The sequence below is a fragment of the Mastomys coucha genome, unplaced genomic scaffold (genome assembly GCF_008632895.1).
Source record: "Mastomys coucha isolate ucsf_1 unplaced genomic scaffold, UCSF_Mcou_1 pScaffold14, whole genome shotgun sequence".
Taxonomy (NCBI): domain Eukaryota; kingdom Metazoa; phylum Chordata; class Mammalia; order Rodentia; family Muridae; genus Mastomys; species Mastomys coucha.
The window spans coordinates 25,039,742-25,053,603 of record NW_022196896.1 but is presented as its reverse complement, the minus strand read 5'-3'; the positions used below and the strand labels follow the sequence as shown (position 1 = coordinate 25,053,603).

Sequence of the window (13,862 nt, the reverse complement as noted above, 5' to 3'; positions counted from 1 at the left end):
AAGACAAGCCAGCCTAAATATAGTTAGTTACCTCCTGAGAGGCTCTGACAGTACCTGACTAATACAGGGTTTTTCTCTTTCTCTACTTCTAGTCTCCCTCTTTCATCTGAAATACTGGAGCTGCTGCCCAAGTCTCTATGCTGGCAGAGGCACAGTGACATGGGCAGGCCTCAGGTTAATCTTCTTACTCAGGTCTTTGTTCAGACTTGGAGAAGAGAAGGGGAGAAAAGAGCCTCACTCACTAGAGAAATGTGACCCAGGGAAGGTCATGGGCTTTAGGAAGAGACTCGTCTAGCTTCTGCTAGGACTGGTCAGGCTTCTGTGGAGCAGAGGTGCATGTGTCTTGCTAGAAATGAGACAGCAGTGAAGGGCAGGTCAAGCGAGCCCAGCTCTGCTACACAGATCTGGTATCAGGCAGTTCTCCAGTGTTGTCTATACCAGCAAGAGGTGTTTCGAGATCCAACGGGGCTAAAGCCTGTGCATTGTTAGGGAGGTGATTTTTGTTGATGTCGTTGTTGTTTGTGTGTTATGTCTTGCTGCCTTGCTAGACTCCAGCTGCTCATATTGCTAGGACCCAAGGAAGCCTTCGAATGCTGGCAGAAAGAATGTGGAAAAGATATTCACAGAACAAGAACCAACAAGAGGCTGCCAGTCTCTCCTCTTCAGAACGTGCCGCTTGCTCAGAAGTCCTGATTCCACCTTTCCTGTGTAGTTTCAGACCCTCAGTTGGTCCTAGGAGCTGGAATCCTGGGTAGGTTAGTTGGGGCTCTGATAGATAGGATTTGACTCTTAATTGTGCTTTGCAGGTATGATTTTTTCTCTCTAAAATTTCACCTATCATTCAGTTGGAACCTGTTTTACATTATTATTTTCCCGTTTGTCAGCATCTGGCTTCTTGCGGGACAGATGCTTTTCTTTAAACATAGCATTGCTGTACCTCTTCTCTCCTCAACCTTTACATTTTTTTTGGAGTGTTTTACATATGCCAATGGAAACCGTTCAAGATATTGCCTGGACACACAGTTATAGTGTTAATGTGAGGCTCTTGTTTATGTGTGTATGTATGTGTGTGTGTGTGTGTGTGTGTGTGTGTGTGTGTGTGTATGTGTGTGTGCGCGCACAACTGCCTGTGCACAATGGGTAGAGGCCAGAGTGGGACTCTTCGGATGTCTTCCTCTGTTGCTTTTCACCTTCTTTTATAAAGCAGGGTCTTTTCCTGACCTGTAGTTCCCTAGGCTGTCCAGCCCTGGCCTCTGCTCATCCCTGTCCGGCAGTCCAGCATTGAGGCTGCGGGCCTGTGCCCGATGCCTGGCTTCTACGGAAGTGCTGATGACCTGAACTCAGGTCCTGTGTGCGCTCAGCAGTACTTTCTCATTGAGCAATCTCCACAGCTCCCTAATGTGAGCTGCTTATTTTTCCTTTTTTTAAAATTTATTTTTAATTACATGCCATCACTCCATCCCCCAGTATGAGATTCTTATCATTGTGAAGAAGGATTAAGAGACTGTGTGATACCCTTACAGCCGTCACACCATCGGTTTACAACACAGTGTTTCTGTTGAGAACGGTCGACAGAGTGAGAGACCTGGGAGAAACGTGGCTGGGTCTTAGGATATCTGAGTGGAAATACCTTTCCTCAGAGACGCATTTACAGTTGTGTGGTTGTCTCCCCGCCCCCTTCCTCCTCCACCATCTCCCTCTTTGTCTCCATCTTTCTTCCCCTCCCCGAGTCCTTTTTCCTTGTTTCCTTTCTACGTCCAAGTCCCTTCCCACCAGGTTAACAATGAGGAAAAACCGTGGTGGGTGAAGAGCAGTATCCAGAGCATTATGGCACCCAGAATATACTTTCAGTTTAGCCATCTCCTTTCTGAAGTGGTGTCTGGCGCCTATCTTCGTTGTGCATAAATAAATTTGGGGCTCCACCTTTGAGACTGAGACACTCCACATCTTTCTTATTTGGTGGATTCTACCTTTGACAGCTTGGTCCCTGACAGGCCTCAGTAGCTGGTCACTTGCATGATTCCCAAACTGCATAGGTGCCTTCGGGAAAACTGGGATGCTGTTGTAACCACAGAGCAGCCCAGCCACTCCAATAGACACTGGTGCTGGCTGCTTCCTGAGGAGCCACCAGCCAACCCACAGCAGAAGCTGGCTGGAGAAGCAAATGGATGTGTTGGAAAGGCTAGCGTGGGCTCTAAACACAGCATGTGGGAAATGCCCGTGTCCCCGGGAAATACCCATGTCCTGGGGAAGAGGTCACTCAGCGGTGCGGTTTAAAAGGTGCTCAAACTAGGCTCTGAATGCTGTCTCTGCCACCACCCTGACCTTGTACAGGTTCTCTTGCACAACTGTAGTAAGGAGCAAGGTTCTCCAGGCCCACCAGAAGCATAGGTCTTTGCAAATCTTTGCAAATGGTGGTAGCAGTAGGATTCTCTCAGGGGATTGAGCCTCCGTTATCTCCCCATGGCTGGGAAGCCCTGGCTCCAGGCCACAGTTCCAGCCATGCTGGGCAGCTCCGTTCTGAGATGCATCCAGATTGGGCTGTGATTAAATTTCTGATTGAGGAGATTCAGCTTTATGGCCAGAGCAGGAGGACAGCAGTGTTTGGCGCAAGCTGCTTGGAGCCAACCTGCCCACTTTCAAGGTCTCCCCAACTCTGCCCTCGGGCCTCTTCTCTTTGGATCTCTGCCAGAAGAGGGAAACAAAGCAGTACGCCCCAATGCAGAGAGAAGGTGACAAGGAAGCAGGAAGGGCCTGGTTGCTCCTCAGAGCATGCTGTAAATGTGGCCTGTCCACTCAGGGTGGCTGTAGCCCCATCCTGGAGGCCGGAGGCCGGCTCACACAGACGGATCTCTTTTCTTGGCAAATTTGGACTCGCGGCTCTGGCTTGTTTCTTTCCCCATTCTTTATTCAGACAGCTTACAAGTGCTCTGCTGGGAAGGGCGATTAAGTAGCACTAAGTGTATTTTTCCAGTGTCCACCTGATAAAAAGAAAACAAAACCAAGGAGGCCAACGATTGAACTGTCATTTTTTTTTCGGTCACTCCCCCTCAAGGGGCTAGGGGAGTCACATGACTACAAGTAACTGATTTAGCCAAGTGGCTGCAACTCGGAGTTTGCTGCAGAGCCGCCCCCTCCCGGCGGGAGCGCTGACGTCACGGAAAAGCCCCGTCGCGGGGCTGCCGGGCGCGCTATAAACGGCGGCGGGCCGCGGAGGCTTCAGGAGGCGGCACTGCCAGCGGACTTCACACAGCCTCGGACTGCGGAGCCCGCATCGCAGGCGCCAGGCATTGCACCAGACAGCAGGCACTGTGCGGACCGACGGCAGACGCCCACCCAGCGCCCAGTGCAGCCAAGTAAGGGGGCATGGCTGGGGGGCAGTCCCAGTGGGAGCCTCTGCGGAAAGGGGCGTTCCTGGTCTCTGAACTTTTTAAGTTGGGAAGGGAGCCCCTACACCGTGAGGTCTGCGCCCAGGGTTCTGCCATGGGAGAAAGAAGTTCAGGTGTAAAGGATGCGCTTCTGATGGGGGTTCCTAAATTCAATACTGGAGGAGTGTCACCTTACAGATTAGGTGGCCAGGCGGCAGACTTCAATGTCTGAACGCAAGTCTGTGTCAACCCGGGGACTGTTTTTAAGACTTAAAAAGAAACCGGCTGGTTCTGGCTAGTGGCATAGGTGTGGTGTATGGAGTAGGGTGTGCGAGCTGAGTGCAATCCTTAGGCTCACGCGGGGAGCTTGCTGAGTTAACCATGGAGTGGACGCTGCTGTGTTATCTCGGGCAGCCTTAGCAAAACAGACTGTCTCTCAGGCGAGGCGGTCTTGCAAGAGGAAAAGTTATAGGAAGTTGTTGAGTGGCTTTTCGCTGAGTCTCTGATCTTCTGATTTACTTCAGAAAGGTGAAATTCTGAGCTAATTAAATCACGGAGGGGACGAGGTTCCTTAAGAATGAAGCACTTTTTGTACAAGTGTGATGTGTCTGAATGTGAACTGGTCCTAGTCCTTCCCTGTCAGGAGAACCAGGCTCAGGGCTGGTATTCTAAATGTAGGTAAGAGGGTAGAGCTCTGGCATAAACCTCAAACAGAAACTGTCCCACTCCCCAAATAACGCTCTCTCCAGGCAGCTGGAGAATATCAGGGCAACTTTACTAAACATGGAAGTTCCCCCAAAGTGCCTGTCCAGTCCAGCCAGGGGAGTGATGTCATTGCCATGTGTTTCCCACTGAGGCACAAAAGACTGCAGGACGCTGGTGTAATTAAGAGCCATGTTTAGACAAGAACAGTTAACCTGGCCAGCTGGTCCCCAGAAGCACTGACTTGTTGCTGATGGTAAAGCCATTTCTGGAGGCAATGGGTTCTTTCCAGCTGCCTCTGTGCCAACTCCCAGTGGGATTTCTGAAGCTCCTTTAAGGATGGAGGAAGCTTATGGGCAGTGAATGATGTTACTACAAATGACAGCCTGATTGAGAAGCTAGTTAGTGTGTGTGTGTTGTGTTGTGTGTGTGTTGTTGTTGTTGAAGTTTTTGCTTGCTAGGCTTAGGGGCAGTTTCATGGTTGATCCTCATAGTAAGAATTCATACCCATCAAATGAAGCACAGGGGACAACTGTGTGGAGCTCCCCTGGGCCTGGCTCATTCTTAATAATATTGCATTCTTTACTGCTTTGATTCCTAGGATCCCACAATGACTCTGAATAATGTCACCATGCGCCAAGGCACTGTGGGCATGCAGCCACAGCAGCGCTGGAGCATCCCTGCTGATGGCAGGCATCTGATGGTCCAGAAGGATCCCCACCCCTGCAGCCTCCGAAACCGCCAGGCTACTGCTCCGGAGGACCACTGCCGACGGAGCTGGTCCTCCGACTCCACAGACTCGGTCATCTCTTCTGAGTCTGGAAACACCTACTACCGAGTGGTGCTTATAGGGGAGCAGGGAGTGGGCAAGTCCACCCTGGCCAACATCTTCGCAGGTGTGCATGACAGCATGGACAGCGACTGTGAAGTCTTAGGAGGTAGGTGGCCCAGCCCTGGTGGCTTCTGTCTTGTAAGCAGGAAGAGCCAGAGAGAGTGAGTCATTTTTCTGCAGCATTGGGAGCCAGGCCTAAGGGTACACACTTGCAATCTTCCTACACACTATGAAGGAAGAAGCAGAAGGACTGGGGACTCAGGGTCATCTTCAGCTACATAGAGAGTTTGAGGCTAGCCTGGGCTATGTGATTCTGTCTCAAAAAACCCCCAACAAATTGAAATAAAATTGTATCTTCAGAATTAGGGGAAAACATACGCCTTCTCAATACTGACATGGGTGAGAGAGGCCTAACTGTGGGCACAGAGCCCAAGAGACAAGACAAGACCAAAGAGACAAGACAGGAATATATGTATACAGGACTAAGTCTGATGACCTAAGTTATCAAGGGGCTTTCTGAAGGTCAGGCCTGAGGGGTCCAGGAAGGCTGACTCTGCCCTGGACCAGTTTTGGAGAGTTCATCACTATGAACACTTTTCTGTGACTACACTTAAAACCAAACTGATTTTGGGGGGAAGAAACCTGCTAGAGTGGATCAATTAGTTTGTTTCTACATGAGAAGCATTTGCAAGTGTAAGTAGGTCCAAATGCTGTACTTGAAGTAACATAATAGCTGAAAAAAATTGAAATATAAAGATGGTGATAAATGCCCTGTGTAGAGCCTGACAAGTCTTCCAGATGATTCTCTCTACATGACCTATTTCCAGGATTTATTTATTTAATCCTTACCTATTTCTAGACCCACTTATACAAACATACATTACACAACAACAGGTGTAGCTTTTTTTTTATTCTTGGATGGAAATTACAACTGGGTAGCCAGTTGTTGTCATACAATGTCCTTCAACTAGAGCTCCAACATCAGTCTACATATCCGGAACAGCTGTACCCTCTATTTACAGCTGTAGAGATGGAGGAAGGATTGTTTAGTGTTTGAACTCCTCACATGGTCTGCCTCCACGTTCAGTTAAAATATACACCTTCATGCAGACTTGGGGGACAGAGAGTGGTAAGCTTGGGAAAGATGGCTTCTCTCTCGATTCAATGTGTGCAAATCTCACTCCTTACTATAACAGCCCATTTCATGGTCCATCTTGGTGTTAGGAAGTTAGCTGCTTCAAGAGGCAGCTCAGGGATGGCCACGAATGATGGTTCATTGATGAAACATCCATTTCTCTCCCCACTTCCAGAGTCTCAGGGACTATACGTAAGCGAGGGCCAAGAGAGAAACTAGGCTGGCGTTATGCAGTTGCTTTGCTTTTTGTACAGGCTGGTGGATGCTAGAAGACAGCAAAAGAGGAGGGAGCATTACTCAGAATGGGCATTTGCAGTGGGCGGGGCCTTCCTGAAGTGCCTCATGGTTGCTGATGTTTATCTCAGTCCTTACAGAATTCCCATGCCCATGCGTGAACAGGGTCTTGGGGAAGATGACTGGCAGATGGAGAATCACCCTTTGGGGAAGCTGGGTGTAGAGGCTGAGGTTTTATAATCTTATGTCGTTGCTTTACACTCATTCTACCGGCATGGGTCCTATGCTATGTGTTGGCATTCCTAATGTGCTCTTGGTAATGTACATCAATATCTTTACAGGTCCGGAGGCTTACAGAGCTAAGTGGCTCCTAGGGCTGGCATTTAAACCCGCTTGTGGTTTAACCAAAAACTCACTCTCTTTCACTGTCCTCTGGATTTAACTTCCAAATGCTGTTAAGTACACAGCACATGGGACAGCACCATGTAGGCTTTGGGGACCCAGTGATGGCTTGAGTGGTGAGGAGCTCAGAGCCACTGAGTGTAACTGAGAGCATGGTGACATTAGTTAGTCCTGGGAAGAGTAGCAATTGCTCTAAGGGGCTGACATAAGAGCAAGGTTGTTTTATTTGTTTTAAGAGGGAGGAGTTGAAAAGTCAGTGGACAATAGGCCCATTAGAAGTGTTTGCCCATTAGAAGGGGTGGTATCTTCAGAGGGCAACATCCAATGGGCAAATAGGAAACTTCTTTGGAGAGAGATGCGGAGGGGCTTTTCCTTCACTGCTACTAGACTGAGCATCTGGTAATGAGAAGCTTCTCAGTGGTGGGTCCATCCCATATTATACATCCTATGTGAGTCGGATACATTCATTTGGTGTAGAAATGCATTAGAAGTCATTCCCATTGAGTGCTAGCTTTATCTTTCCCCAGAAAAAGGTTTTCCAAAGCATACCTGTGCATTGGTTTTATCTTTTCAGCATTTACCAGGGGGATGTACATGAGAGTCTTCCCCATCATTTCTCTAATAAAGATGAATGTTCTTCCAGCCTGCTGTAACAGTCATATGATTCTCTGTGCATAGTTAATTCCATCTGTACATCTACCCATTCATCCATTCATCGATCCACTCATTTCTATATCGTTACTGAACATGTAGCACAGCCAGCCCTTGGTGAGACACATGCAGAGCCCTGGAGCTTCCTCTTAGCGGTTTCACAATCTGCAATGGAGGTCAGACATACACCCATTGGAAAGCAAGCCAGGATATGGTGATGATCTTGAGTTACAGGAAGAAAGTGGAGTTTGGAGAAAAGCATTCTGGCCATGTAAATCAGAAAAGGCTTAGTGGAAGTAAAGATCTCTGAGTTGGCCTTGAAGCCAACTAGGATTTAGGGGGCCTGAGCTGGGAAGATGCTTACAAACTCAGGGAGAGAGCTCTGGATGAATGAGGCTGTCCCACCCCAGGCTGTCCTACCCCAGGCGACACAGACTTAGCTAAGTGCTCTTGGGTTAGCTTCTTTACCTCAGGAAGTTGCCTCCCCAGCATAATTGGGGTGATATGTCCTAGGGTGGCACAGGACCAAAGGAGAGAGCAGAGAGCAACAGCACAGTGTTGGCGTGTACTGCCCAGAGAAAGAACGTTGTTTACAGCTCGCTCTGCAGCTCCATTTCTTTCTTCATGTTTCAGTATTCTGTTTGTAGCCTCAGTTCCCATGGCCCGAAACCTGAGCCTTAGGGACCCTGGGAACATTGTCTAGAGCCACATAGGTAAGAAAGGGTAGATCCTAGATTTGAGGTGAGGTTTGTGTGTGCTCACAGTCACAACATCACGGCATTTGCTGCTCATCCATTTGGGGCACAGGTTTATACGGAGCATGTACAAATGGGTTAGGCACACGATGTGTTAGGGGACCGGGGACAGAGGCACAGCAAACAAAGCAGGATGAGGATATAGCACAGTGTAGTAAGTACTCGGCAAGTGTCGCATGCTAGAGAGCAAGTAACACAAAGATTCACAGAGCAGGAAAAGAAGTTCAGAATTCTGATGCCATTTTAAACTCACACCCAGAGAGCACTTCCTTAGCAGGGTCGAGCCCTGCAGATATCTAAAGGAAGAGATTCAGGCGCAAGGGCCAAAAAGAGATAAATTGCTATGAAAGTGATAGTTTCCAAAGATGGAACTAAAACCAGAAAACCCTAGAGTGGGCATGAGATTGGTGCACAGGTTGATGGGAAAGCCTCTCACAAATATCCCAGGACAGCTGTTTTTTCCAGATGGAGCACCTCTGTCACCCTTCACCTAACTTCAGCCAATCTAGGCTGGAGTTCAGAGGGGAAGTCTCCATCACTTTATAACAACGGCTCATTCCTGCAATCCCAGCACCCAGGACTTCTAGGTCAGCCCAACTGTGGAGTGAGTTCTAGGCTGGCCAGGGCTACTAGCAAGAATCCATCTCAATACAGCAAAGCAAATGGGGTGGAGGGTTAGAGAAAATGATGGTCCAATTAGGGACGATCTCAAAATATTTTTTCTTGTGCTTCTGCAGAGAGGAGAAACATAGCTGAGCTCAAAGTTTCTGAGATTTTCAGTGAATATTCAGGGGCGACCCACTGGAACACAATGGAGTTCCCATAAAGATTATGGAAATATGGCTTATAGTTAAAATGTCCCATAATGGAGCTTATAGTTAATGCTTTCTCATAGCTTCAGCCATTGAATTGGAGTCAAAAAGTCTTAGGGAGTTTATTTATCCTTATAAATGGCTTTCTTCTATAAAAGGCCTAAGAATGATGAAAATGATTTCCTTTTAACTCAGGCTATTTAGCCTTCCACAGAGCTGTGGGAAATCTGCTTAGTGACTGGAGGACTGTGTGTTGGATGTTGAAGGAGAACAATAGTGTGTGTGTGTGTGTGTGTGTGTGTGTGTGTGTGTGTGCATTCGCGAGGGCACATAAAACACATAGAGAACAGAGTTCACTGAACCATGTCCCTAGCCCCTAAAATGGTGTCTTTGAAGTTCATTTTCTGTGTCTATCTATCTGTCTGTCTGTCTTCCTCTCTCTCTCTCTATGGATACATATTCATATACATACTCTCACACACACACACACATATATGAAAGGTACATGTTCATGTGGGCGCACATATTGTGGATATGTGTGCATGTGCATCTGGATTCTAGAGGTTAGCCTTGGGTGTTGTTCTTCCATAGGAATGAGTCTTGTTTTGGGAGACAGAAACTCTGAGCTGGCTGGCCCACCATTGAACCCTAGGGATCGGCCTGTTTCTGCCTCCCCAAAACAAGGATTCCAAGTGCTTTTCACCATGCTTGGCTTGGATTCTGGAGGACTGAACGCAGGTTCTTGTGCCTGTGCAGTAAGCACTCACTGACTGAGCGGTGTCCTCAGCCCCCCCCCCCCCCCCCCCCCACCGGAGTACAAACTCTAGAGTGAAGTCAACAGGAACCTCTTATGCTGAATTATTTCTTATTCACCAGACTGATATCAATGCTTTCTCTTTTCTAGAAGATACATATGAGCGTACCCTGGTCGTTGATGGAGAGAGTGCGACCATTATCCTCCTGGACATGTGGGAAAATAAGGTATGCAGGGCCTGTAGCCGCCAGTGTGTTCCTTTAGGGCTTGCCTTTCAATAGGCTGCTTGGTGCCAGAGTGACCTTGTCCTACATAGTAGATGTTCCAGACGAGGAGGGCTCGTTTCCTTGATTAAAAGTATTTACTTCTGAAGAACGAGACTGTGCTGGGGAACAGGTCGTTCACAGATGAGCCCTGAAGAACAAACGAGATGCAGTGGTTCGCCCCAGTTCTATTAAAAACCACAAGAAGCGCATTTGTCTTAGGGAAAGTTCAAACAAGCACGGCCACTTATTTTCAGTGACACAGAACCACCTTGTGTGAAGTTGACCTTCTCAATCTTAGATTCCAATATGGCTTTTGACAGGTTTTGGGCCTCCCAGCAAATATGCACGATCATTATCTACTGAGAACCTTCCTTTTCTTACAAAAAGGTTCTTAGTTCCTAATTAGGAGGTTTTTAGGGAATCAGAGAAGGCTGATTTTTGGCAGGTTAGATGGAGATTGCAAATACTGTTTGTCAAAGTATTTATGCATTGTATCAGTTCAAGCTGTAGTAGTAACTGGAAAGCAAGCTGTCTGCTTTAAAAACAGTACAGACTGCCTTTCTTTGCGTCTTTTGACATCCTGGAAGAACAATGCATTTTGGGGGGTGTTGGAAGCAGTTTTCTTGTTTTCTCTTAGGATAGACATACAACGTCTTTGAAAAGTGACACCTCAATTTTTAGGCTAGCCTGAGCTCATGGAAGGTCTTTTTATTTCATTAGGGGGAGAATGAATGGCTCCATGACCACTGCATGCAAGTTGGGGACGCCTACCTGATCGTCTACTCTATCACAGACCGAGCGAGCTTTGAGAAGGCGTCCGAGCTGAGGATCCAACTCCGCAGGGCCCGGCAGACAGAAGACATTCCTATAATTTTGGTTGGCAACAAAAGCGATTTAGTGAGGTGTCGAGAAGTGTCCGTGTCAGGTGAGAGGGCGTGTCTGTGTCAGGTGAGAGGGCACCTGACATGTGTGCTATGGGCTTCACCCCTCACGGCACACCTTGGTCCATTAGCAGGTTCTCTCCCCCTCCTGGCAAAACTGCAGCCAGGGGTTTGGTGAGATGCTCCGTGAAGTTTGATGTATACTGTCTAAGACTCCCACGGCTCCCAGTGTTTGCATTAGTCATTTGTTGATCTCTGTATCCTCCGGTCTACCTGAAGGTCCAGGGTAACCACTCCCCCCTTAGGTGTCCTCCGGAGTTACGTCAGAGAGGAGAGCATCCTTAGGAGTTTCCTGACAGTTTTACCGCTTGCTCATCCTGCTGTTCTCCAAGAAGACCCCAAGTTCAGGGGAGGCAAAGCCACATATGTATGCAAGGAGAGGAACTCGGGGTTAGGAGACTCGTAAGAGAGAGTTTCAAAAGAGACAGCCATGTAGTCTGCCTGTTGACATTCCATCTAATAACGCTCTCTAGGCCCACCCCTCCTTTGTAAACTCCGATGAGGACATCAGACTGATGGGACCACGCATGCTTTTTGGTCCTCAGTTCAAGCATAATTCCTATTTGATGAATAGGCCTCCATAGTCTTTTTAGGGCCTTCGAGATCATATTGGCTCAATGTAGATTTAGTACAACTGTAAAAAAATAAAATAAAATGTGTCATTTTCAGTTCCTGCTCAGTCAAGACAATTTTTCCAACTGGTAGGAACATCTTACTAGGACACAACAACAACAGCGTTCACATGGTTTTAAACTAAAATGTGGACACAATGGAGTATTTGGAATTGAGAGCTTTAGAAAAAAAAGGTTGGATAGTTTGATGTAACTATACTATATATTTATAAAATCATTTTTACCTCAAAATATCTCATTTAATCACATTTTTCTTTTAAAAGAGAGGAAAGCTAAGTAGTAGAGTTAGAATTACAAATTTAGTGGCAGAAACTGAGTCAGGAGAAGGAGTATAGACTTGTGCATGAAGCAGGGCTGAGTTTCCTGTCCCTGTCGGCTATGAGTTCCTTCATGTTTTTAAAAAAACACACTCAGTCTCTTCGTTTATCTGATAAGAGTAATGGTATCTTTCAAAATTGTTATGAGCAGTGAAAAGTGTTTGGAAAGAGATTAGCCTGGCTTTTGAATGTAGCAAAGCTGTAGTAAGTGAAGGCTATGACTTTTGCTGTTGTAATTCATATCATAGACTTGATGGAATTAGACTTTCATATAGTGAGTTTGTGGTGAGTCAGATCTAGCTGGCTTCCTGGGATCCTCTCATGGGTTATTTCCATTCAGACCCCGGGAAGGATGCATGTTGTAGTGTGTCCTTTTACCTATAATGTAGCCTACTTCCCTGTGTTATCCCCAGGGCAGTTTTAGAGAGGTGTTCTGCACCTTGGCCACATTGTACAGGATCATCCCCCTTGAGCCTTCTGACTTTCTTCTCCCCCTTTCTTCTCCAGAAGGGAGAGCTTGTGCTGTGGTGTTCGACTGCAAATTCATTGAGACCTCTGCTGCGGTACAGCACAATGTGAAGGAACTGTTTGAGGGCATTGTGCGGCAGGTCCGTCTGCGCCGGGACAGCAAAGAGAAGAATGAGAGGAGGCTGGCCTACCAGAAGAGGAGGGAGAGCATCCCCAGGAAAGCCAGGCGCTTCTGGGGCAAAATTGTGGCCAAAAACAACAAGAATATGGCTTTCAAGCTCAAGTCGAAATCCTGCCACGACCTGTCTGTGCTCTAGGCACCCAGTGTCATCCAGATGTCCCCTTGATGGACATCACTGAAGGCTTTTGGGACCAGTGATCTATATTAGATTGAATACATAAGCATTGTTAGACGCGGCTTCCCCTATTGCAGATGGGAACCAATAGGTTAGCCTCATGGGCAACCGAGTGCACGGGCAGTGAAAGATCTTTGTCAAAGAGTCAGTATTTATTCATAGGAAAAGCTTGACCTGCTACATGGACGGCTCAGACTCATTTGAGGGTACGCTTCGGGTTCACCTGAGTTTTTCTCTCCTTTGGACAGCAGAATATTGACGCTTATGAAGAATGCCTAGGACAGGAGTATTTCATCATTGAAGTTTTGCTCAGTGTTGTTCTATGTGAATCTGAGGCCTTTGGGTCACAAAAGAATGTAGGAAGATGGTGGTAGTTTATTGGAAGGAGAAGGGCTCTCTGCATACTTATATCCCCGGAACAACGTCTTTAGAGCTGGCCTCATTACAGTTGTGACTATCGCACTGCTCCAGTGAAGAGAACTGTAAAGTTTGCTGGACACTGAGGCTTGCTAACAGTGTTTGTTTAAAGACCACAGAGATCTGTAGACTTAGGAGCTGATATGTGTACTACTTATAGGTTCAAAAAATTGTTTACTTATGTGTCTTAGAAGTGTTTATTTTGTGGAAGCTTTTCTTTTTTTTCTTTTTTTTTTTTTTGCCAAATTCTACTTAGTCAAACCATCTTTTATGTCTTGCTGGTTTTTAAATCATTAAGCTATCATAAAATATTTTTTAAAAAACTCAACTATATTGATAACCTGGAGTGCAAAAATTTAAATATAATCAGAAGCCTGTTTTTTCTCCCAAAACATAAAAATACCCCATCCTTTGGGTTGCTCCTTGTATGCCACAGCTGAATTATATTTATTATTATTTTGCAAATGACCATTTTAACATTTGATAAAGCATATTTATGAGCATATTTCTTATTGAGAAAAATGTCTGTTTTATTACTTTTTTATATTTTTCAAAATATGCAAGTTTTTACCTATATGTCTTATAATAAAATAAATAAAATCTTTGAAAAGGAAAGCATTGTTTTCCTCCCCACATGAGACAAGGATGAGTATTTTCCTCTGGCTTTTAGAACAAGCTGTATTCCTAAGGGACAGACAGTTTCCCCTGTCATTAGCTAAGTCCTCAGCTATTTTTTTTTTTAAAGAATCCCCAAATTCTCTCCTTTGGAATCACCGTTCGTAGAAAAGAAGGATCATTTCTGGCTGTTTGAGTTGGGAAG

The 13,862-nt window shown here is 46.4% G+C and overlaps 1 protein-coding gene across 1 annotated transcript; it reads left to right on the top strand.

The window, feature by feature from the left end:
• The first annotated feature begins 3,186 nt into the window (after window positions 1-3,186).
• Window positions 3,187-13,657, top strand: Gem (GTP binding protein overexpressed in skeletal muscle). The gene is made up of 5 exons (XM_031368778.1): window positions 3,187-3,356; window positions 4,672-5,008; window positions 9,796-9,872; window positions 10,632-10,836; window positions 12,309-13,657. The coding sequence occupies exons 2-5, from the start codon at window positions 4,681-4,683 to the stop codon at window positions 12,584-12,586; spliced, it is 888 nt and encodes a 295-aa protein (XP_031224638.1). The 5' UTR covers window positions 3,187-3,356; window positions 4,672-4,680; the 3' UTR covers window positions 12,587-13,657.
• Window positions 13,658-13,862: the final 205 nt, after the last annotated feature.

Coding starts and splice junctions, on each gene's coding strand:
- Gem (XM_031368778.1), top strand. CDS start 4,681: ATGACTCTGAATAATGTCACCATGCGCCAAGGCACTGTGGGCATGCAG. Junction 5,009..9,795: donor CGACTGTGAAGTCTTAGGAG/GTAGGTGGCCCA, acceptor TCTCTTTTCTAG/AAGATACATATGAGCGTACC. Junction 10,837..12,308: donor TCGAGAAGTGTCCGTGTCAG/GTGAGAGGGCGT, acceptor TTTCTTCTCCAG/AAGGGAGAGCTTGTGCTGTG.